The following is a 14,385-nucleotide window of genomic DNA, read 5'->3' on the forward strand; positions in this document are numbered from 1 at the left end:
ATGATCAAGTAAACTCAAAACTTGGACCTCACACCCAATCACTTGGCAGAGATGACAAGAAATAGAATAAAATAGACAATGCTGAAGGTTCTGGGAGAAGATAGGTGAACTAAGGTACTACTGGTGGAGCTGTCAGTTAGGACATCCAGGAGGGAAGGACATTTGCCATTGTACTCAAAAATAAATCTAAAGTGTTCAGAATCTTTACACTTAGACCCAGAGATGCTACTCTTAGTCACAGGTCAAAGAGATCAACAAAAGAAACAAAAGTGTCAACTAGAGCCAAATATTCATCACAGTATTTTTGCTGGTAGCAAAGAATTAAAAGCACAGTGGGTCACATTCATCAGGGAGTAACTAAACCAACCATAGTAAATTAATGCTTTGGAACATGATTGTGAATCCAAGAAAGGGGGAACACATATGATATTGACTGAAATTGGCATTACTAGGAAAACTTGTATACACAGTAATGATAGCCATTTTTGTGAAGGAAGGATAAAACTACATTTAAGGCTGTGCTGGGCCCCAAATTAGATTGGAAAAAATACCTTACTCCTTTTTTATATGAAGATATGGAATATTATGGTTATGGATAACTGGAGGTACTGTCAGACAAGGCCGATGTGTTTTTTTCTTGTTTTTGGAGAACTGTTGCTCGGGTGCTCAGTTGTTGTGTAATGATGAGACTTGATTTGCAGGGGAGGAGCCTTTCCCCAAAGATGTGAAAGGGAAAAGGAACAATGGAATTTAAGACAGATGGAGGGAGAGAGAGAGAAAGCAAGAGAACATGCAAGAGAGTTCTTTTAAAAAAAATAGAATTTTATTTTTTCAAATTACATGTAAAGAGAGTTTTCACATTCATTTTTTTGGTTGGGTTTTTGGTTTTTGGGGTTTTTTTTTGGTTTTTGGTGAGGCAATTGGGGTCAAGGGACTTGCCCAGGGTCACAAAGCTAATAAGTGTCAAGTGTCTGAGGCCGGATTTGAACTCAGGTACTCCTGAATCCAGTGCTGGTGCTTTATCCACTGTGCCACCTAGCTGTCCCTTCAGATTCATTTTTATAAGATTTTGAGTTCAAAATTTTTCTCTCTCCTTTCTTCCCCACACAGCAGAGAGCAAGCAGTCATGTTAAAGATATTAACCACATTGGTCATGTTTTGAAATAAGAAAAAGAAAAGGGAAAAACCATGAAGAAAAAAGCAACTGTGAAAGTAGTATGATTCAGTCTGCATCCAGTTTCCGTCATTCTTTGAGAGAGTTCTTTAAAAGATATAATTGAAATGATAAACACAAGTAGACTGGGAAGGACAGCAAATCTGATCAAAATATGATTATGAATCTAATGTAAATTAGTGATTTAGCTAGAGATAGTTTCCTGATCTGAAGAAGATTAAGAGACCAGAAAGGAATCAAATTCCCCATCTTTTCTCACCTCAGTTTCCCCAGCTACATAATGTACAATATTTGATTTTATGCCTTTGTATAGATGGTACCATCAAAAGAAAATTAGATGACAAAGGTGATTAATTTCTAGCGCATAAGCACTAAGCTTATTTCTATTCCAGACCAGTCATTGACCTTTTCCATTCTCTTTCCTCAGAAATATGGCCTCTTTCCCAGAACTGATTGAAAAACTTCAGGATGAGCTCATTTGCTCCATCTGCAGAGACTTTTTCACAAACCCAATGTCCATAGAGTGTGGGCACAGTTTTTGCCATAGTTGCCTCAAAAGCATTTCGCAGGAAGTCTCAACTCCTTTATCCTGTCCAGAGTGCAAGAGTATTTCCCAAGTAAGAGATTTCCAAGCCAATTGGAGACTTGGGAAACTGGCAGCCATTGCCAAAAAACTAAGAAACCAGAGTTTCCAGAACCCCGGAGGCCATAGCAAGTGTGATATACATCAGAAAATGAAGACACTGTTCTGTGAGGATGACCAGAGCCCAATCTGCCTGTCCTGTTCTGAGTCCCAGCAGCATAAGGCTCATAAACTGCATTGTATAGATGAGGCTGCTGAGGACTTCAGGGTAAGTAATGCATTCATCACTCCATCTACAAGGACATTTTGAAGTTTCACTACACTCTGCAAAGATCAAACCAGGAAGAGATGTGGTATACTCATGTGCAAACCACTGTGATCTAAGTGCTTATAATGCTGTTGTTGAATTGCACTGTCTTTTATTCTCTGGCCTCAGCCTGAACTTTTACTTATGCACTGAGATCAACAGAATGTTTCCCTTGTTGTTCAAATACTTTCTCTAATTTGGTTTGAAATGTCTATCACTGTTGTGGTCATAAAGAGCTCAAGGCTTTTTAGCAAATGGAGTCAGGGAATCTGAGATTATTAAGGTGATCTTTCATCTAGTAGGATAATTGGTACCATCTTCATTCTTCACCTACTAGAGAAGAGGGACAAGATAACTGAGCCATATTTGTCTGTTGTGTCTGACACTTAAAAGTTACCTTCTCCTGGAAGTGGACAAGAAGAAGGAAACATTAGTTTGGGGGTTTTGTTTGTTTTTTGCTTAAGCAATTGGGTTTAAGTGATTTGCCTAGGGTCACACAGCTAGTAAGTGTTAAGTATCTGAGTTCGGTTTGAACTCAGGTCCTCCTGACTCCAGGGCCAGTGCTCTATACACTGCACCCCCTAGCTGCCCTGAGACAATAGTTTTCAGACTAGCTCAGGCACAGAGCTGCTCTTGCTTCCTTGTATCACTCACAGAACCTCAGCATTACTCTCCTAAGGCTTTGAATGTTAGGCAGAAGGAGAAGGTCTTCTTGGTCCTATACTTTGTTCCTAGGGTTGATTCTTATCATGCATGCTGTCCACCGTATTACTAAAGACATTTAGAAAAGAATTACTAGCAGTGTCATAGAGAGCACAGAAAAATAGAGCTGTGTCATTAAGGAACTTAAGAGCTCAAAGATGTATCTAACTTTCATCCAGAAAAGACCTGAGAGAGCTTCTAGTCCAGGTGCCTCTTTATTCTTTGACGAAACTGAGGCATAGCCAAGTTAAGTTACATACACAGGGTCATGTATCTAGACAGAGGCAAAGGGGGGATTAGAATATTTAACTCCTAGGCCATACCTCTCTTTTTACAAGAGACATAGTTGTGGCTTAAAGTTATGTGTCTGTAGAAATGAGACTTTAAACTCAAGCTATGGACAGGATAAGTGGAGTATGGAAGCACCTTTTACTTGAATGGAATATCTGTGTTTCAATTGTAGAATTAGTGGGTTGAACAAGAGAGCCTCTAGGGACCCTTCTATCTTTCCTTCTCTGTTCTTGTGATCCAAAGGGGGGAAAACATGATGAGAAAGCTCTTGTTCAGACTTGGGATGTGTAGGTAATTCTTTCAATATAAAGACGTCCTCTCATTGAGGATGATGTATCTCATTCTCACCTTGGGTAATCTATCTTCCAACTAAGCTTTCTGTTTAAGGGGGACATCAGGGGCAGCTTGGGTGGCACAGGATATAGAGCACTGGTCCTGGAGACAGGAGGACATGACTTGAAAATTGACCTCAGATACTTATTACTTGTGTGGCCATGGGCAAGTCACTTAATCCCAATTGTATTAGAAAATAAAAATAATTGGGACAACATACCATAGGTCCAAAGGTCCCGGTTTTGTTTATTTACCTGAAGCTTTCAAACTAAGAGTTCTGTAGTGTCATTAAGTGGTTTCTCAACCATTCACACATGAAGAGTTTGAATATGTAGGACTGAAAAGCCTCAAAGATAAAATAATTCATGTTTTTATATATTATTATAGGAGAAACTAGAAGAAACTGTGACAAATTTGTGGCAGAAAAATGAGGTTGTTATGCAACAGATGATTAAGGAGAAGAAGAAAGTGGCAGCATTGAAGGTAAATATTGATTTCTTGATCTCTCAGAAATCAACACACATTTTCTGCTGTGATCCCTCAAAGGACCCCTCCCAGATAGGTAGTACTGGTCTCCACTAAATTTTATGAATGAGGACACTGAGGGTCAGAGTGGCAAAATGTTTTGCCTCAGGACTCATAGCTGGTAAGTGGCACAAGGTACAATCATAACCAGGCCTTCAGATTCCAAAATCAATTCTATGTCACACTACAGCTGGCTGAGCGTACCATAGGTCCTTGGAGCACAAAGCACAGTGCAATGGGGATACTCCAGAGAGTGCTCTCACCATCCATGGACAACCTTGGCCACAGAAATCAGCAAAATCAGAATGCAATTAATTGTGAGCTAAAAGGTTTGTCAATCATCCATTGCCATTTAGTGTTATGTCATTTCCTGTATTTCATCAGTCTCCTCTATTTCATTACAGGAGGAGGTTAAGAGTGGAAAGGAAACTGTTACTTCTGAATTCCAGAAAGTAAAACAGTTCTTGGATGAGGAGAAAGAGGAGTATCTATCAATTGTGCAGAGGCAGGGAAGGGACAATTTGAACGGCCTGAAGAGAAGAATAAAGGAACTGTCACATCAGCATCAAGAATTAAGGAAGAGGATCAGAGAGTCAATGGAAGTGTGCAAGAACCCAGATGTAGATTTGATGCAGGTAAGGCTATGGGAAAAAAAGAATAAGGAATATAAAAAGTAAATCCCAGAGCTTACCGGTATGCCATCCATTGTTCAAAAACCCATGAAGTTGAGAATAAATGAAAGATGCTTCATTCTGCCAGAGGACTCCTCCATATGCAACTCTGATACCCAAACTCCCATGCAACTATTCTATAAGTTCAGAAAGCACACACATTTTAAAAAATAATGCATGTGAAGGGTTTCCTTTGCATTTATTTTAAATTAAATTTTAATTTTTTTTCTTTTTTACATCCATAGACTCTTAAAAATAGTTGTATGCTGATAGATTACAATGCCAGGTTTAAAACATACATAGCACCTTCCTTGAAAATAGATCATACACCTCCATGGAAAAAGGTACCTGCCTCAGGGCTTAGCTTAAGTCCCCAGGAACTCCAAATTAGTATGAGCCCTCCCCTGCACCTCCCTAGAGTGGAGATTATTGTAATGAGATTGATAATCAATTTATCCATACTATCAATATATAACTGTCTTTCCTTTCCCTACTCAAGAGAAACCTCCATAGTGCTCTCCCTGTGGTTATTCACAGTATTGCAATAAAACTTGGGAAACAGAAAAAAAAAAATAGATCATACATGCTTGAATTATGTGCAAGTATATGAAGAATATACATTTTCCTATTCATCTTAAGCCAGTTTCCTCTCACTTCTCTCTTTTTTCATGTTCTTTCCGAGGACTGGATCCCTGTGCCTGCCACTGAGTCCCTGGTTGTTCTTTCCAGCTTTGGTGACACCTTCCCTTTCACTGTCACCCATGCCCCTATTCTCATGAGTTCATTGCATGAGGCAAAATATTCCTTGCTCCCCATTGCCATTACACATAGCTCAGTAATCTCTGTTCCTTTCAGGTTCATCCCAATTAAATTACTTCTGTAGTGGGGGAGAGCTTGCAGTGGAGTGGTGAGAGACTATAGGGATTATGACAAATGGGAGGGTCCTGGTAACAATCTAGGTAAGAGGTGAATAGGGCTTGAGCTAAGGTAGCAGCTGTGTGAGAGGAGAGAAGGTAAAGTATGTGAGATATGTTACAGAGGTAAAAGCTCCAAGCTCCTTTCCTACTCTATGGATTTCATTGATGCAATGAAAAGCTGATCCATTCCAAAGTCTCATTTTCCTATCTCCAATATACCATTGTCCTAACCATATATAATTTTTTTTTCTCCTCAGGTTGGGAAAGAAGTATTAAACAGGTAGGTTTCAATTCTACTTCAGTTGAAAAGCTCTAAACAATTTTGAGCTAATGGCCCTTGCCTTACTGAAGGAATGAAAACTATGCCAAAATTCTTATGATAACTGGAGATCTAAATGTGGATTTTGTTTTCTACAGGAATGAATCTGTGATTCACAAGGAAATAGACATTTTTCACATAAAAACAGTTGTTCGTCCAATTCCTGGAATTATACAAATTCTTTTAAAATTTAAAGGTGAGTGAAAAAATCTCTAACAAATGGCAACACATCTCTAAACCTTCTCTAGTTTTCCTTTGGACCAGAAGGCATTTGGCTTTTACAGAAACTCAGAATCTGGGGGTTGGAAAGAACCTACCTCTGTGACCACCTAGTACACCTTTGCCTGAAAAATGTTTCACTGCAAAATATTTTACATATAACCATCCAGATTTTGTTTGAAATCATCCTTTGAAGAGGGGCCTGATGAATCCAAATACAGCTTATTCTTTTTTCCCCCTTGGTCTTATCACCAAGAAGGTTTTCCTCATATAAAGGCTAAATTTGACTTTTTTTACAATTGCTAACCAATTCTCCTTAATCTAGCCTCAGAGTTTTAGCAGAGTAATGTAAGGTTTCTTTCATCTCAAAATAGTTCGAGTACTTGGACACAGCTGCAATCTGACCCCCTCAAGTCTTCTCTTCTCCAAAATACACAAGCCTAGTCGCTTCCAGCCATGTTCAAATGATGGCAATTCAAGTTTAGGAGGAAGAGGATGAACTGTTTAGGAAAGTTAAGGTTGATATGTCAGTGACACCCATGGGAAGATCTGTCCTGGAAGTAGCTGAATAGGCAGGCCTAAATCTCAAAAGAGAGACTGCATTAGAAAAATATTTGTGGGAACATCTGCATAAAAGGCAAATCCCTGAGAATGAATAAAATTGCTAAGGAAGATAGTATAGAGTAACATAGTCACATCCTTATTCTCCAGACTGAACCAGAAGAACGAAATCAAATGAAAGGTTTTCCAAAGACAGAGAGAAATTCAGAGAAGGAAAAAGGGAGACAAACATATCCTAGAAAGATACAGAGGAAGAGATGTAGAAACAGAGAGATATAGAGAAAGGATACAGAAAGGAAGAGACAGAGAATATAGGAAAGAAGGATGGAGGGAATTGCAAAAAGAAGTGAAAGAGAAAGAGAAAATAAGAGGAAATCTGTAGGAAATCTCCCCTTTTCATATCACTGTTGAAAGGCAGTGTTCTCCATCTCCCTCCCATTAATAATACCTGATTTGATTGTAGAAAAGAGGCTGTTAAGCTCCTTTCTTATTGGTCTGGGAGAAATAACTAAAAAGGCAGTTCAGAGGGGAGGACGTTTTGGACCTAGAGGTCCTTCATTATTTTCTGAACCCCAATATTACAGTGAGCCACCCAATTAACTCTCCACATATTAAATTTGGCCCCTACACATATCATGACTAATTTCAAATCTAGAATCATGAATATGGTCTATGAAACCCTGGCATTGCTTAACCATTTGTTGTGAGAGATTCAGCAAGAGCAGAGCAGAAAGAACCAGATTTTCCAAATTAATATCCTGTTAGGTGTCCCATCTATGTGACAACCAAACAGCATTCTGCTCCTCATATCATGGAGCTGTCCTACCTCTATCTAATCACTTTTTTACATATCACTGTGATACCTTGATGGTTACTTCATAGTGTGCATACCTGACCCCATCTCCTAGAAAACAGTGCAATTCTTTGACAATACCATTTATTGAACCCAAATTACTTCTCTCCACAGTGGACATCACTCTGGATCGTGAAAAAGCACATACAGGTCTTATCATCTCTGAAGATTTGAAGACTATGAGATATGGAGGTGCACAGGAAGAAGTGCCCAACAACAGTGGGAGATTCTATTCTTTTGCCGAAGTTCTTGGTTCACAGTCCTTCAGCTCAAGCAGATCCTACTGGATGGTGAAAGTGCCAGGCAACACTGGATGGGGTGTTGGTATCTCCAGAGGGCCAGCTCTGACTGAAGAGTTCTTTGTGATCATTTCTATACAGAATCACAGTGGCTGCCATCTTTATGCCATAGGCAAGCACCACCTTTCTTCTGAACCTGATGTGAAATACTGCAAGAACTATGAGTCCAGCCTAACAGTAGGTATTTTCCTTGACTATGAACGTGGAGAGATATCATTTTATGATGTTCAAGAAAGATCTCTCATTTTCTCTTTCCCAACCACTTCCTTCTCAGGACCTTTCCTGCCCTTCTTCTGTCTTTCTAAGAAAGTCCTTGCAAATGATTGCTCTCTCATGATCTGTCCCTAATTGAGAGATATCAAGGAATATTGTCTGTCCTTTAAATAAACTTCAGTATAATATCACCTACATTTGAAGGTGTTTTTTTCAAATCAAATACAATTTCATAAACTCAAAAAAACATACAAATGTGAATTGTTATGATTGTTAATTAAGATTTATGCCTTGAAGCACAGGAAGGTAAGCTAACTCTACCAAATCTGAAGGTCTACTATAAAGTGGCAGTCATCAATACTATCTGGTACTGGCTAAGAAATGGAGTGGAGAATCAATGGAATAGGCTAGGCACAGGAGACACAGTAGTAAATGATATGAGTAATGTACTGTTTGATAAACCCAAAGACTCCAGCTTCTGGGATAGGAATTCAATATTTGAAAAAAAACTGCTGGGGCAGCTAGGTGGTACAATGGATAAAGCACTCACCCTGGATTCAGGAGGACCTGAGTTCAAATCCAGCCTCAGACACTTGATACTTGCTAGCTGTGTGACCCTGGGCAAGTCACTTAACCCCCATTGCCCCGCAAAAAAAAAAAAAAAGAACTGCTGGAAAAACTGGAAGATAGTATGACAGAAACTAGGCATAGACCAACATCTTATACCTTATACTAAAATAAGGTCAAAATGGGTACATGATTTACACATAAAAGGTGATACTACAGGTAAATTAGGAGATGAAGGAATAGTTTACTTCTCATATTTATGGAAAGGAGACCAGTTTATGACCAAACAAGAGGTAGAGAATATTATGAAATACAAAATGGATGATTTTGATTAAATGAAATTTAAAAGTTTTTGTACAAGCAGAAGCAACACATCCAAAATTAGAAGGGAGGCAGAAAGCTGGGAAACAATTTTTATAGCCAGTATTATTTTTTTTTTTGGCAGGGCAATGAGGGTTAAGTGATTTGCCCAGGGTCACACAGCTAGTAAGTGTCAAGTGTCTGAGACCGGATATTGGTGCTTTATCCACTGTGCCACCTAGCTGCTCCCATATAGCCAGTACTTCTAATAAAGGCCTCATTTCTAAAACACATATGGAACTAAATCAAATTTACAAGAATCCATGTCATTCCCCAATTGAGAAATGTTCAAAGGATATGAACAGGCAATTTTCTGGTAAAGAAATCAAAGCTATCTATTGCCATATGAAAAAATGCTCTAAATCACTATTCATGGGGCAGCTAGGTGGTGCAGTGGATAGAGCACTGGCCCTGGAGTTAGGAGTACCTGACTTCAAATCCGGCCTCAGACACTTAACACTTACTAGCTGTGTGACCTGGGCAAGTCATTTAACCCCAACTGCCTCACTAAAAAAAAAAAAATCACTATTCATTAGAGAAATGCAAATTAAAACAACTCTGAGGTACCACTTGTCACCTATCAGATTGGCTAATGTGACAAAAAAGGAAAATAATAAATGTTGGAGAAGTTGTGGAAAAATTGGAACACTAATACATTGTTGGTGGAGCTGTGAACTGATCCAACCATTCTGGAGAGCAGTTTGGAACTATGCCCAAAGGGCTATAAAGCTGTGTATACCCTTTGACCCAGTAATACCACTATAAGTTCTTTTTCACAAAGAGATCATAAAAAAGGGAAAAGGACCCAAATGTACAAAAAATATTTATAGCTGTTCTTTTTGTGGTGGCAAGGAATTGGAAGTTTAGGGGATGCCCATCAATTGGGGAATAGCTGGACAAGTTGTGGTATATGAATGTAATGGAATACTATTGTGCTGTAAGAAATGATGAGCAGTGTGAGAATCAGAGCACCCCTGTCCTGGTGAGAAAGACATTGTGCCCTTTCTGGGGTCTTGTCTATCAATTCAATCAGCCAATTGCTTGGAACTGTATGTGTAGGGACCACACCTGGGTGGGCCCACAGAGGGTTTCCACTGGAGAGAAGGGCTTTTCTTCCTTGGAGTTTGGGGTGGCTGGAGGAGCAGCTTCAGGTGCAGGGAACAAGGTTTCTTTCTTTCTCCACGTGTTTCTCTTTGCTAACCCCTAATATACTTTAATAAATGCTTAATGCCTAAAGACTGGTGCTAAAACTTGGAATTTAAGGCAACTGCACATTAGATTCTTTTAGACATCACAGTTAGAATTTTAGGCTCCACAGTTTTCCAAATCATGAAGTGGAAAGCTGAACCCCTATGTTCTGATCTTCTGGTTGGGTAAGAAATTTTCCCCTCTTGCTACGTGAGCCTGTCTCTTTAAATTTTCAATTGGGTTTCTCTCACTGGCTAAGTACCTAAGTACCTTTTTAAGTACCCTTTTTCTAATTTCAGCCTCCTATTTCCATGTGTCTATCCCTCTACTTTTTCCAATGGATTTGGATTTTAACCTTGTGAGTTTCTTTTCCTGGTTGTTCACTCAGTCCAGGATTGAAATTTTGTTTATGCTTGCTCCTTGTGAATTTGAAAGTTCTATTCCTCTTTTTATTTTTATTCTTACTTTTCTTTGTGTTATGGTGAGGAAATTTTTTAATTACAAAAAGGGGACTGATGATAATATAGAAATTAAGAACACTAAGAAAACTATGAATACCAGAACATACCACATGTAAAAAAAGGTAACTATAACTGAAAAATTATAACTATAAGCTGGCTGGGAAATTATAACTATTAGAAATTATAATTGGGTCATAAGTCCTGCCGAGGTTGCCATTCAAATGTAAGAATATTATTAACTAACTTGGGGTCCTAATCTGTGGACTTTTGGCTGGCTATCTGACTACTTTCAAATTTAGTATGGGCCTTTAAAATTTCTCCTACTGCATCTCCCAAATTGATAAGCAAACAGCCTCTTTCCATTTAACAGCACAAAGATTTATTTAGATGAATAAACTTAGAGATAAAGGCAACAAAAGAAGTAGGATAACAAAATTAAATAAGACCAGTGAATTTCTGCCAATTTGCTTGGAGCTGTGTATGTGTAGGGACCACACCTGGGTGGGCCCACAGAGGGCTTCCACTGAGAGAAGGGCTTTTTTTCCTTGCCATTCAGGGCAGTTGGAGGAGCAGCTTCTGGTGCAGGGAGAGAGGTTTCTTTCTTTCTTTCTTTCTCCACTTGTTTCTCTTTGCTAACCCCTAATATATTTTGATAAATGCTAATGCCCAAAGACTGGTGCTAAAGCTTCTAATTTAAGGCAACCACACATTAGATTTTTTAGACAATACAGTTAGAATTTTAGGCTCCACAGCAGGCAGATATCAGACATGAACGAATGATGAGTGAGATGAGCAGAACCAGGAGAATATTGTACACAGTGTCAACAACATTATGTGTTGATCAGCTGTGATAGACTTGATTCTTCTCAGCAATACCATGGTCCAAGATAGTTCCAAAGGACTCATGATGGAAAATACTCTCCAAATGCAGAAAAAAAACAACACCTGGGGAATCTAGATGCAGATCGAACCATACTATTTCTATTGGTTTTTTGTTGTTGTTGCTTTTCTTTTTTGAGGTTTTTCCTTTTTTGCTCTGATTCTTCTCTCATAACATCACTTAGGCAGAAATATGTTTAATGTGATTGTACATATATAACCTATATTAGATTACTTGCTGTCTTGGGGAGGATGGGGGAGGGGAGGATGGGGGAGGGAAAGAAGGGAGAAAAATTTGAAACTAGAAATCTTATGAAAACAAATTTTGAAAACTATCTCTAAATGTAACTGGAAAATAATAAAATGTTTATATGGAAAAAAGTCATAGCAGACTATTCTGAAAAAAAAATTATGCCTGGCTTTATTCTTTTTCTTATGATTCCCAGTTCTTAATACAATACCTGGCACTCAGTAGTTGCTTAATAAATGCTTCTTGGTTGATGGAGGAAAGTAGGATGACCTGAAAGGCACATTTATAAACATGTGTGGATAATAAAATGTTTTAGCACTTACTGCAACTTGTCTGCCTTTAACTCATTGAAAACTCTGTCCTGGTCATACTTTAAGGAGAAGAAATTGACCTTTGTAGCAGGTATCAGGCATATAACAACACCTGTGCCAGTAGAAACTCAAACCATTGTTGATCAGTTCCCTCCTCGAGTTCTATTTGCCCCCCAAGCTGCTCACAAATGTGGGCATGGAGAGAATTAACACTATATAGTGCTCCTTAATGGCCCAGTTCCTACTGAATGCCCAGTAGGCCTTCCAGTCTAGCCCATGAAGTAGGTTCCCTTTCCCCATCACCCTTCTGTCTCTTCCCTCCATCTTCTGACTCCTGGTTGATCCCAACCATAGTAACTGAGGAGTTTTTACTATGGGATGAAGAGAAACCTAGTTGTCTGCTCAGAAGGAATTCCGTGCACATTCAAGAACTTATCTTCCTTCAGTCTTGGAAACACTTGAACTAGTATCTGGCTCTGTGTGTGCGTGCGCGCCCCTGTACCTATGCCTGTGCCTGTGTTTCTGAATGTGTATGAAGGTGAGGGGAAATGAGTAAGGCCTATATAGTCATAAACAGTTTCTACCTAGTGAAGATTGTGACTGTAATGATGCTCTGGTGCTAGAGTAGGTGGGGCTGGTAGGAGAGGAAGGACACCAGCTAACAGCAAACAAAAAACAACAACTAACTTTGGGGATCTCACCAAGCCTCCTCTAAATGAAAGACAACTTAGAAGGGGTTGATGCTGGCTCATCCCAAGGAGAGATCTGTAGGGAGTGCTACACCTCTGTTCTGACAAAATCCTGAGCAGGGAGATGGAGGTCCTTGGCAGCTCCACATTTTCCCTAAGAAAAAGGACCCAAAGTTACAGATTTACTTCCTCCCAAAGTACAGAGGGGCACACAATCCTGTCCAACTCACTGCCACTCTCCTGTTGCTCCTTCTTTCCCTCTCTCAACCCCACCTCATTCCCACACCAAGCTTAGATCAAGTTCTGACAAGTTTTCTCCCATGGTTCACGGGTATTATAAGACAAACTCCACCCCCTGAGATTTTGAGTCCATGAGGAGCTGGAGTCCACAGCTCCTGGTTGATATGATGGCCAAGGGGGATCATGGCCCCAAGTCCATGCTGGCACAGGATGAAGCTGGCAGTATGGAGAGGGGACGGTCTCCTGGGCCTCAAAGTCTCTTGAGACTCCAGGCTGGGAGAGACGGGATGTTACCAGCTCAGTCAATTTGAACTCACCTAGGGTTCCCCATTTGGTCTCTGCTCCATGCCCTGAAAGGCACCACTAGACATCAACCATTCCCCAACTGATAAACACCCCTTCGATTACCAGCTTCTTACCTCCAAACGAGAAATTGCTCCAAACATATTTGTATAGGTGATTCTTTTTTCTCTTTTTTAAATGATTTTGGCATAAATGCCTAGCAGTGGCACAAATGGGTCATCAGGTATAAACAGATGAGGAACTTAGGGAACATAGACTGAAATTGTGAAAGGAGGGGGCAGCTAGGTGGCGCAGTGGATGAAGCACTGGCCCTGGATTCAGTAGTACCTGAGTTCAAATGTGGCCTCAGACACTTGACATTTACTAGCTGTGTGACCCTGAGCAAGTCGATTAGCCCCCATAGCTCCACAAAAAAAAAAAAAAAAAGAAACTGTGAAAGGAAAAGAAACAAGCAAAGAAAGGTCTGATAAATTTTTGCTCTTTCTCATGAACTTCCTCTAATTGAGATAAATTGAAGAATAGTTAATTATCTGCCAAATTGACTCCAGTAATTCTATTCCATAATACATGTATGTCATAAAATATTTAAAAGGGAAGTGTCCTCAAATTGTACATGGGATGAGAATCTAATTTTACACATAATAGGACAACAGAATTCTAGGTAGGTAAAATGATAGGCCTTTTCTTTAAGGGGATTCTTGAACCCAAATACAGCTATCTCACAAAGTATGTATTATCTCCATTGTATGGAAGCTATGTGATAGAAGGGACCCTTCATTTTATTCCCCCTCTAATGCATTGAATATTCTTCAGTCATTTCAGTTGTGGTTAACTCTCTGTGACCCCATTTGGGGTTTTCTTGGCAAAGATACTGAAGTGGTTTGCCATTGGCTTCTCCAGCTCATTTTTACAGATGAGGGAACTGAGGCAAGCAGGACAAAGTGACTTGCCTAGGGTCACACCACGAATATGTGTGTTAGATGGAGAAATTCAGAAAAGGAAGTAAGATTCCTAATTGAGAAACTTAACTCAAGTATTTTAGTCCAGAATGCTTCCTCTGCATCTCAGTCCCTTCCAACACAAGGTGGAAATTCACCTAGTCCAGCACAAGATGTGAATTCAGTTGATAACTAGGCCCTCAGTATCACTTCTCTGCTATAAGCTTTGTGC

The 14,385-nt window shown here is 39.5% G+C and overlaps 1 protein-coding gene across 1 annotated transcript; it reads left to right on the forward strand.

Moving 5' to 3' along the window:
- Positions 1-1,605: 1,605 nt before the first annotated feature.
- LOC122745915 (probable E3 ubiquitin-protein ligase TRIML1) lies at positions 1,606-8,102 on the forward strand. The gene is made up of 6 exons (XM_043991367.1): positions 1,606-2,025; positions 3,778-3,873; positions 4,320-4,550; positions 4,658-4,687; positions 5,919-6,018; positions 7,570-8,102. The coding sequence occupies exons 1-6, from the start codon at positions 1,606-1,608 to the stop codon at positions 8,100-8,102; spliced, it is 1,410 nt and encodes a 469-aa protein (XP_043847302.1).
- The last annotated feature ends 6,283 nt before the right edge of the window (positions 8,103-14,385 follow it).

Source organism: Dromiciops gliroides, chromosome 3 (assembly GCF_019393635.1).
Source record: "Dromiciops gliroides isolate mDroGli1 chromosome 3, mDroGli1.pri, whole genome shotgun sequence".
Lineage (NCBI taxonomy): Eukaryota > Metazoa > Chordata > Mammalia > Microbiotheria > Microbiotheriidae > Dromiciops > Dromiciops gliroides.

Bases quoted from the DNA above. Each gene is read 5' to 3' on its own strand.
- LOC122745915 (XM_043991367.1), top strand. From the start codon at position 1,606: ATGGCCTCTTTCCCAGAACTGATTGAAAAACTTCAGGATGAGCTCATT. The intron at 4,551-4,657 runs GTAAGGCTATGG...AATAAATGAAAG, and splicing joins CAGATGTAGATTTGATGCAG to ATGCTTCATTCTGCCAGAGG. The intron at 4,688-5,918 runs ATGCAACTCTGA...TTTGTTTTCTAC, and splicing joins CTGCCAGAGGACTCCTCCAT to AGGAATGAATCTGTGATTCA.